This window comes from Orycteropus afer, unplaced genomic scaffold, assembly GCF_000298275.1.
Source record: "Orycteropus afer afer isolate SDZICR_OR568_19922 unplaced genomic scaffold, OryAfe1.0 scaffold00047, whole genome shotgun sequence".
In the NCBI taxonomy this organism is placed as follows: domain Eukaryota; kingdom Metazoa; phylum Chordata; class Mammalia; order Tubulidentata; family Orycteropodidae; genus Orycteropus; species Orycteropus afer.
In genome coordinates, this window is record NW_006921634.1 from 15,374,661 (window position 1) to 15,384,929 (window position 10,269).

Consider the following 10,269-nt stretch of genomic DNA (forward strand, 5'->3'; position numbering starts at 1 on the left):
TCTTCCTTCCATGGAGTGACTGGTGAGTTTGAACCACCAACCTTCTGGTTAGCAGTCAAATGCCTTAGGCGTATCGTCACTTTATGTCATCTCTTATCTAATCCACTTTATCTCATTACCAATCTCTGTCCATAAATGTATTGTCTTCTTTTCAGACCTTTTCAATACCCACAAGCAATGCCCTACACTTCTAGAGTAGTTTCTTTTTCCTCTACTTCTCTGTCTCTCATACGGAGAGTAACCAAGCTTTCTTGGGTAATTCTTTCTTTCTTTCTTTCTTTTTTGTTTGCTTAAACGCAAATTTATTATCTGATGGAGGTCAAAAGCCCTAAAACAAAGGTGCCAACTGGGCTGAAATTTCTTCTGAAGGCTCAGGGAGAACTGGTTTCCTCACCTTTTCCATTTTCTACAGGACACCTGTATTACCGGGGTCATGGCTCCTACCTTCATCTTCAAGACCAGCAGTATAGTATCTTTAAAATCTTTCTCTCTCTCTCTTTCTGACTTCTGCTTCTATAGTCACATCTCCTACTGTAATTCTGACCCTACTGTCTTCCTCTTAAAAAGATTCTTGTGATTAAATATTATCCATCCCAATAATCCAGCATAATCTCCCCTTCTCAGTATCCTTAATTTAATCACAGCTGCAAAGTGCCTTTTGCTATGTAAAGTAATATATTCCCAGGTCCCAGAGATTAGAGCTTAGACATCTTTCAGTGCCATTATTTTGGCCTACGACATAGAGATTATGTGACTCAAGTTAAGCCAATGAGACTTCTTGTTGTTATTGTTGATAGATGCCATTGAGTCCATGCCTACTTATAGTGATCCTATGTAAAAGAGAATAAAAGAATAAAACGCTGCCCAGTCCTGCACTATTCTCACAATTGTTGCCATGATTGAGCTCATTATTGCAGCCACTGTGTCAATCCATTCCCTTCCTTTGCTGACTCTTTTCTTTACCAAGCACAATCTCTTTCTCTAGGAATTAGTCCATTCTGACAACATGACCAAAGTAGGTGAGATTAAGTCTGGACATTCTTGCTTCCATGGAACCTTCTGGCTGCATTTCTTCCAGGACAGATTTGTTAGTCCTTCTGGTAGTCCAAGGTATTCTTCACCAACACCACAACTCAAGAGTATCAACTCTTCGGTCTTCTTTATTCATTCTCCAGCTCTCACACACATATGAGACAATTAAAAATACCATTGCTTTGGTTGGATGCACCTTAGTCTTGAAAGAAACATCTTTGCTCTTCAGCATTTGAAAGAGGTCTTTTGCAGCAGATTTTCCTAGTGCAATACGTTGTCTGATTTCTTTTTCTTTTGCTTTTTTTTTTTTTAAATTGAGATTTGGGTGAAAATTTACAAAGTAAATTCACTTTCCATACAGCAGTTCACATACACTTTGTCTCATGACATTGACTACAATTTACCCCAATGCAACAGCTCCCCTCTCACTTCCTTCCAATAATTACCTCTTTTCTGTGTCCATCCCTCCATGCCCTCCTGCCCCCTGAGCTGTCTTCCTGTGCATTAACAGTCCTTCTTTCTATCATGATTGTTCTGTCCAAGAAGTGTGTCTATCTCAGGTAAATGTTCAGTTCATATGGCTATCTTTTGTTTGGCTGAAAGCCACAGGTATGGGTTCAATTCCAGACCTGAAGGGCAGCTAGAGGCCATAGTCTCAGTGGTTCCACCTGGCTCTATGAGACCAACAAACCTGATCCCTCCCCTTTACTTTTCCCCCAAATGATTTTAAGTTTTGTTCCACTGGCAATGCCTTCTTAAAAGACTTTATCTTCTCCTACCCCTAACTTTGAAGAGAAATGAGGGAATTGGCTTTTTTCCTCTAACCATGTCTTCTCATCACTGCTCTAAATGTAAAGTTAGTATTATTCATTGTTTTTTTTCCACACACTTCTAATAACCCCAAATCTTACATTCTCCTTTACAATTCACATTTACCTTTCTAGATGTTTCATTGATTACCTAACATTTTTTCATCAAACTGTCTATTATCTTTCTTTGAAACTTAAGCTGTATTTGTTATTATCAGAAAGAAAATATAGTGGTTAAGAAAATGAATTCTGGAGTCACACCACCTGGATATGAATTCTGGCTCTACCACTCCCTGTGTTAAGGTAAATTAACATCTTTGTGCCTTAGTTTCCTCATCTGAAAAATGGGGATAATCATATCATCTACACTGTTGCTATAAGCTGCTGTCAAATCAGTCACCAACTGATGGCAACCTCATGCACAATGGAATTGGACTGTTGTGATCCATAGGGTTTTCATTGACTGATTTTCGGAAGTTAATTGCCAGGTCTTTCTTCCTAATATCAATGTTAGAAGGATTACATGAGTTAAAATACTTAAAATGGTGTCTGGCACATAGAAAGTACTTTACAATGCCTTTATCTATTTCAGTGGAGCTTCAAAACTAAGACACATTAGGAAGAAATGCCTGCAGAAAAATCAGTCAATGACAACCCTATGGTTCACAACGGTCTGATCCCCTTGGGCATGGGATTGCCATGGTAGGTCCAGTTCAGTGGAAGCTAACAACAACAATTGCTGCCTTTATCCTTGGTAACATTAATATTCTTGTTGACTCTCCTGGCTTTCAACTTCTGGCCATATTGTATCAACACATAGACCTTGACCCAGCTTATCACAAATGATTACTTTAAGATGTCAAACCTGGTATTTCTCTCCAAATATAAAAGTCCTTTCCAGTCATATTTCTTATTTCTGAAACCTCTCAGAAGTTTTTATTATCTTAAATCACCAATTCTCTCTCTTAATTCACCTAAACATTAGCAACTTAATGTTCTCACCTTAAGTCTCACAGTTTCCTAATATTCAACTCTAGTTCTTCACTCTTTGAATACATACACACACACACACATATAGAAGTGATTCTCAATACATATGTTTATATCATCCATATCTTAAATAACTAAATAAAATTAATATTTTTCATGAAGTGTTTCCCTACACATTCTACATCCCTCTCCTCCTCAAGTACACAAACTCATAAACCACACAACTATCATATACTTTACTGAATCACTTCTCTAAGCATTTAGTGAGCATCTTGAAATCAGAAAACTCTGAAACAGGAAGCATGAAAGCACACATTCAGAGTGTTGGTTCTTTGTTTCTTTGTCTAGGAGGGATCTCAGTACTCTTGAAGGAACCCTGAACCTCATTTAAGCTGGCTATAAAATACAATTATTGCTAGAATAAAAACATGAAAAGATACTTAAATGTGTTCTTATCTTTAAATATAAATGTGTGACTGCTTAGAGCTTAGTGTAAGTACAAAGGGAAATTCAAAAATATTTTCTATGAAAGCTAAAATAGGAAACACACTACACAAGTCAATCCCAATTATTAAATACATAAATTAAGTGATTTTGAAAAGTGAAAGTTTTACTTAAAATACTTCTTCAGAAGTTATATTACTGTGATGTCTAAATTTTTAATTTGTTTCAAATTGTGTGCCCATTTCCTCTTATGTACTTGGAAAGATGCACTAAGCAATAAAGGAATTTAAAATTTTTTGTTTAGAATTATCATTGTACAAATATACATAAATATGCATATGGAGAAGAGAAAAAGTCATATAGAAAACAGTAACTATATTCTAGATGTGTGTGTATATATGCAGATATATGTATACACACAAATACTTATATAATTTCAACTATTTTTAACAATTTTCTTTTGGTGACAGGTTTAAAGTGCTTTATAAATACAATAGAAATATCAAAAAAAATTAGAACAAACTTTTTCTTTAATGCAACAGTAAATTAGCAATAGTAGCACTGTTCCCAAGATTATTATAATTTATGTCTAATATGAAAGTGTTAGTTACATGGTTGCAATTTCCATTTCTAACCAAATTCAATTTTGAGTAATATAAGCACATTGTTAAAACATCACTATGTATTGTAAGTTATATGAAAGTACCACTGTTTCTTAGAAGAAAGAAGGGATAATTAAAATCTATAAAATACTAGATGGTTTCCATTCACAATTTAACCAACAATAAAGGATCAGGAGGAGCCTACCTTCCATTGCCCTTTTAAAGAAGACCTTACAGCTCCCACAGGTAAGGACACCATAATGACAGCCTGAGGCTTCATCCCCACAGATTAAACAAATTTTCTGAGGTAATGTCTCGAAGTTGTACTGTGGACTCTGGCTGGCTTCTGAATCCGGCCTTGAAATGCAAAACAAAGAATTTATTTTTAGGAGTGCCACTATCAAATACTAACGGTTTCTTAATCTAGCATTGACAAGGTGAAAGGGACTATGTACACAGAACTGTATATATACATACAAACAAAATTTGGTGAAATGGACTACCTATAGATTCATCAGACTGCCAAATTATTAGCTTTTCATCAATGACACACACACACACACACAAAGAATAATCAATAATAAATGTATAATTTTCTGCTTGGAAAAACTAAGTCCTTTTTTTTTTTCTTTTAAATCTTTCTACAAATTTCCTTATACAGAGCAATTTACTCTTTGACAAATGAAATGTTGTGTGCACTTGCTGTACTATGGGTAACAGTAACATGGTCGTGCTTTAAGAATTCAATCCTACTGATCTAACAATGTTTTTGCTGAGTTTTTAAAACACAACCTGGTAATGACTGTTTACTTAATTAAGTACATGGGTTTGTCATTTTTTTGCCTGCCTATTCAGTCTATAAAACTTCAAAAGGAGCGTTCTTTTTTCTTTTTAATTCTATTACTTCACAGTACAAACCGAAAATGTTTTTGAAAAATTGAATGAAAAAAATCTGCAGGGAATCCGAAACAACATTAGAATACGGGCACTGCAGTGACTGATACGTAAATCCACAGTTTAAGCATATTACACTTAAAAATTAATTTTAATCTCAGCAATACATAAGAAAATCAAGACGTTAAATAAAGCCAAACCCTTAAAATGGTTCTGCTTTCGGTTCTGGCCCGGCACCCTTCATCAAGTAACCCCTCCTGGCAGAACGGTGCCTTAATTCCTCTTCAAGCCAGACATTCCTGGTAAATGTCTTTCTAAGAAATGACGCATTTCATAATGCCCCCAGATCTCAGAGCCCTTTCCGCCCCGCGAGGCTACAGCGGACCTAGGGTGACGCTGCACACTTTAAATCGGGCTTGTCCAGTTGCAGAGATGCGTGTTCCCAAACCAGCATATTCTGAGCCACACTTTTATCCTCCAAAAGAGTGAGGGGACGTGGTGAGAAAGGAGGCAAACTGCCCTAGTGCCCCGCCCCGGACCCCTACCCCCTCAGAGACACCCCAGGGAACAGGAGCCCGGCGCGGCCGGCTGGGGACAGGCGGCGGCGAGCGGGACGGACCACTGCACCTGCGACACGCCTGGACGCGCCCTCCCCCAGGCCCTCACCTCAGGTAGTTGAGATACGGTGGGTAGACCTGCGGCAGGCTCTCTTTGAGCACCGCAGCCTGGTAGCCGAGCTGCGGAAGTCCGTTCAGCCCTAGAGATGGATACAGTGCGGGGGCTGCCCCGGCGGCTGCAGCGGCGGCTGCGGCCGAGGTGGAGGGCAGCCCGTCCCGCGGGTGCAGACAGGCGCCTGCGCCAGGCGCCTTGCAGGGCGGCGTAGTGAACGGACCCTGCTGGGTCGGCGCGCCCTCCGCTTTGTATAGAATGCACTCCAGGGTCGACCCGGACGAGGACACTGAGGAGATGGAGGCACTTGCTGCTGCAGCCGCCACTGCCGTTTCCCCGGGTCTGGACGACGGCGCTCGCAGCGGCTGCAGAGGAGGTGGCGGTGGCGCCAGCGGGAAATCCGGAAAGGTAGCGGCGTTGGCACCGGCCACCAGGTAGGGACGCGGGAGGCGCGTGGCGGCGTCGGCTCCTTCCTCCTCCTCCTTGATCTTTAGCGCGGGATGCTGAAAGTCGCAGTAGAGCGGGAAAGTGTCGTCCTTGGGCTCGACGTCAGGCGGGTACGCGCAGTCGGGGAAGTCGCCGCCGGCGCCCGGCGTGGATAGGGCTGAGGGCGAGCCCCGGGGTGGAGCGAAGGCACTGGAGGCCGCAGCCCCGCCGTCGTAGCTCTCCCCTTCCAGCAACTGCCTGGTGCGGGCTGCCAAGAAGGCCGTGTTGAGCGGCAGGATGGGCACGTGGATGAAATCCATCAGGGTGGTAGCCAGTGGGGAGCGCACGGGAGCCGCCGACCCCTCTTGCTCCGCCAGGGCGACCCTAGGCGCCAAGAAGCGTGAATCTTCCTTGGGGATGAGAACGACGCCCCCGGCGGCCGCCTCAGGAGCAGTGGCCGAGGCTCCTTCGCCGCCGGTTGTGCTTCCCAGAGTCCGAGGTTTGCCCTTCAGAATAGGGCTGGCCGAGCCCTCGGGCTCGGAGCCATCCTCCTCCTCGACCTCCACCGTACGAGGCTGCGGAGACGGCTTCGCTGGGGCCCCGGGCCATTGAGGACCCCCAGGGGTCGGGGGCAGCAGCTGCCGGGACGGCGACGAGTCCCTGTGCATCACCTTGGGATCTGCCACCGTCCCCGAGATGTCACCAACCTTGCCCCCGGGTCGACTCATGAGCGGCGGCAACGCCCCCTGGATGGCTGGGGCAACCCGGGGGTCTTCGGGAAGCTCAGTGCCAAACAGACACCAAGGGCTGGTTGCCTCGCAGGATGAAGGGCTGGCGTGGCTGTGCCCAGGACCAGGGGTCGCCAGCAGTGTGTCCAAGACACTGTCTAACAGCCCACTGTCCTTTTCCGGGAGCCTAGAGCTGCCGTCTCCAGCACCCCGGGCGGGTTCAACTCTAGGATAGTCTTCCTCCGCGTCCGATAGCGACGGCTGGCCTGACGTCTTCGCGTCCGGAGGGTCCTGTCCCTGGCAGAGCCGAGGGAAGAGCAGCCCGTCCAAAGAGATAGGTATGGTCGAGACTACTGGCGGGTCGTCCGAGGTTTGACTCTCCTGGAAGGGGCCAGCGTCCGAGCGACCCAGCAGAGGGGATGCGACCTGGATTGCGGAGGGCGCGCCGCCAGCCACGTGGGGAGCCGGAGGATCCTTTGCCTGCAGCTCAGTCATGGTGACCTGGTCTCCCCTTTTCTCCTCCTCCCCCTCTCTAGGGAGGAGGGAAAGAGGAAGGAGGAGGGGGTGTCGGGAATATAAGAACAAGGGGAGGAGAAAATGGGAGTTAAATTTGGCTAGACCCGGGCGATCTCCACCTCCTGGTTCTCGAGGGGGCGGCGCTGGTCAGCTCCTGCCCTCGCCCTCCATCCTGTTGGCAGAAGTAGGGTGGCTGTCGTTCCGTCCCTGCAGCGAGGGGAATAGCAAAAGAGATGGTAGTTGTAGTGATCTTGCCTTTCAACTGTGAGTTCTTTAAGAGTTCTGAGGACGGAAAATGCAGAGTACCCACAAGTCCTGCACTGGCTTGTCGGCGGCTGGGAAAGCAATTAGACACAGCTCTATCTCCGGACTTTTCTTCTAGCTTCAAACCTGGGCAAGCTGTGTAGCTCCCACTACTTCTCCCCGTCGCATTTCCCTTCTCATTAAAAACCCCGGGACTGCTAGAACCTCTCAATCCAGCTGCATCTCAGAGACAGCCATGCTTCTGCCGGCTCCCTATAGCAGGCGACAATCGTCTTTGCAGCGCTGAGTGCTTGGCAGTACGAAAGCACGAGCAGTCTTTGTACATTCCACCCAAATGCCTAGTGAAGCTAGTGGTCCTCATTGAGAATGCTCCCCACAAACCAGAATCCTCGCAAACTTAATACTATAGGGCTTAAGTCGAGTAGTGACAGCCAATCAGAGACTGGCCCCACAGCTTTCTAACAATGCCTCCTCCCTCTCCCGGATGCCCCGCCCAAGGCCCCTCCCTACACCAATTATGGATCCAGTCTGAAACTGAATTGGGATTCCCACCCACTACTCAGAATTCCATTCTGAATAGCAGGTGCTTTGGGATGCAACCCCATAAGCATATTAGAATTTGTAAAAACCAATTAATTATGCCTTCTCTAACTGGGAAAACGAATGAACTATATGAGAGATAGAGTTTCAGGGATTCAATTTTGTAAAGATTTAACATAGGGGAATAAATCAGATTATATTATTTTTCAGAATAACTGTATCCAGGATAATCCAAAATACTTGAAACTCTCTCCCTGACGACTTTCATAAAAGTGAATGCTTTCAAATTTCTCTTACTACAACCTATGTGCCCTGTTCCTCTTGAACAGTCCTCAGTATAGCAGAGGAATTTGGGATTGAAACATAGTTGATAAAAAGTTTGGATGTTATGTGCCAAATTTTGGTTTGTCTTAAGGAACGCATTCCAATTCTTAATAAACAACAGTTTAATGAGTTTCCTTTAGTTCTAACTTATACATTATGCTACATCATAAGGTCCTCAATGAAAAAACTCACTGCCATAGAATCAGAGATGTTAAATAGTGTTTTCTCCTCTCAGCATTCTTATTCTTAAAAATAATTATCCTTTAGCTTCTTAAAAAGATCATCTCTAAATTCAAGAAAACACAGCATAGAAAGGGAGAGAATATTGCAATACATATTTTAGATACAGAGTCATAAACTATTGGTCTCAAGGCCATTTGGTATCCTGTCAGCATTTTAAATGCACCCTGTTCAAAATGGAATGACTTGGACAATTCCTTGAAAGGATTCAAAATTTTATTTGTGTTGATGCCTCCTCACAGGTTTGAAGCCATGTACAAAGGATACAGTAGAAGACCACAAGATTCCAAGATGTATGGAGGTTCTAGAGGTAAGGGACCTGGATCCCTGAGTCATCTGGGGAAGGGCTATGTGAGTAAGAAACAAACATTTATCATGTTAGGCCACTGGATTTTGCAATTGAGTGTTCCAACGATTGGCTTACCCTGACTAATTTTAGGTAGTATATTGCCTAAAGGCACTTGATTGGTAATCAGAAGGCTGGTGGTTCAAACCCACCAGCCACTCCTTGGAAGGAAGATGGGGCAATCTACTTCCGTAGTAATACTGCCTCGGAAACCCAAGGAGGGGTCGCTATAAGTTGGGTCTGACTCGACGGCACATAACAACAACAGAAATTATCCAGGTAGAGGAGGGATGAAAGGAATTCTGGGAAGCAGAATCTATAGATTTAATTGTGCCTCCCACTCCTCAAAAAAAAAAAAAAAAAAAAGGGAGATCTCTAATTACCAATCCCTGCACTGGTAAATGTGACCTTATTTTGGGAAATGGAGTTTTCTTTGCAGATGTTACCAGTTAAGTTAAAGAAGTCATTGAGGGTACTGTGGGTCCTAATTCTAATCCCTTCTGAGTGAAATCTTGTGAAAGTAAAGAACAGATGTGGAAACAGAGTGACACATAGGGAAAGACTGATGCCATATGATAACAGAGACAGATGCATCTATAAGCAGCAATGAAAGGCGAAGGTGTGCCTGCAGCCACCAGAAACAAAGGCATGGGACACCTCCTCTCAGAAGAAACTGACACCTCTAGTACCCTGATTTGTACTTAGCCTCCAGAACTGTGAGAAAATTCATTTCTGTTCTTTAAAGCCACCCATGTTTGGCATTTTGTTATGGCAGATCTAGGAAACTAAGACGCAGATATAGTATGTTCACAGGGCACCAGATAGCAGGACATATGGGAACTGCAAGAAGGTCATTATGGATAGAGCATGGGATAAATGTGTGGATGGAAGGAGGTGAAGCCATAAAGGTGAACCCAAACTTGCTGCTGTACAGTCCATTCCAACTCAGAGAGACCCCCGTTGTGTTTCCAAGGTGCTAAATCTTTACAGAAGTAGATTACCCAGTCTCAGGTCTGCAGAATGGCTGGTGAGTTTGAACCCCCAATCTTCTGGTTAGCAGTCAGATACCTTAGGTACTATGCTACCAGAACTCCATAGAGGTGAAGAAACTTATTTTTGTTAATACTGTTGTTATTACCTTCAGGCTTTACTTTTTCCAGTCCATCTAAAAACATTTAGCATATTTTATTGGTATACAATTCACACACCATACAATTTACCCATTTGTTGTTGTTGTTGTTGTTAAGTGCCATCGAGTCATTTCCGACTCATAGCGACCCCATGCACAGCAGAATGAAACAGTGCCCGATCCCATGCCAGCCCCACAATCCCTGCTATACTTGAGCCCATCATCGCAGCCACCATATCAATCCATCTCCTTGAAGGCCTCCCCCTCTTTCGTCGACCCTCCACCCTACCAAGCATGACATCCTTCTCCAGGGAAT

General features: G+C 44.1%; 1 protein-coding gene across 1 annotated transcript in view; it reads right to left on the reverse strand.

Moving 5' to 3' along the window:
• PGR (progesterone receptor) overlaps positions 1 to 7,089 on the reverse strand; it is a 104,907-nt gene extending 97,818 nt beyond the window's left edge. Inside the window, exons 1-2 of the mRNA XM_007938081.2 lie at positions 5,438 to 7,089; positions 4,083 to 4,234 (exon numbers count right to left, since the gene is read on the reverse strand). Coding sequence (XP_007936272.1) covers positions 4,083 to 4,234; positions 5,438 to 7,089 — 1,804 coding nt within the window. The remainder of the gene's footprint in view (positions 1 to 4,082; positions 4,235 to 5,437) is intronic.
• Positions 7,090 to 10,269: the final 3,180 nt, after the last annotated feature.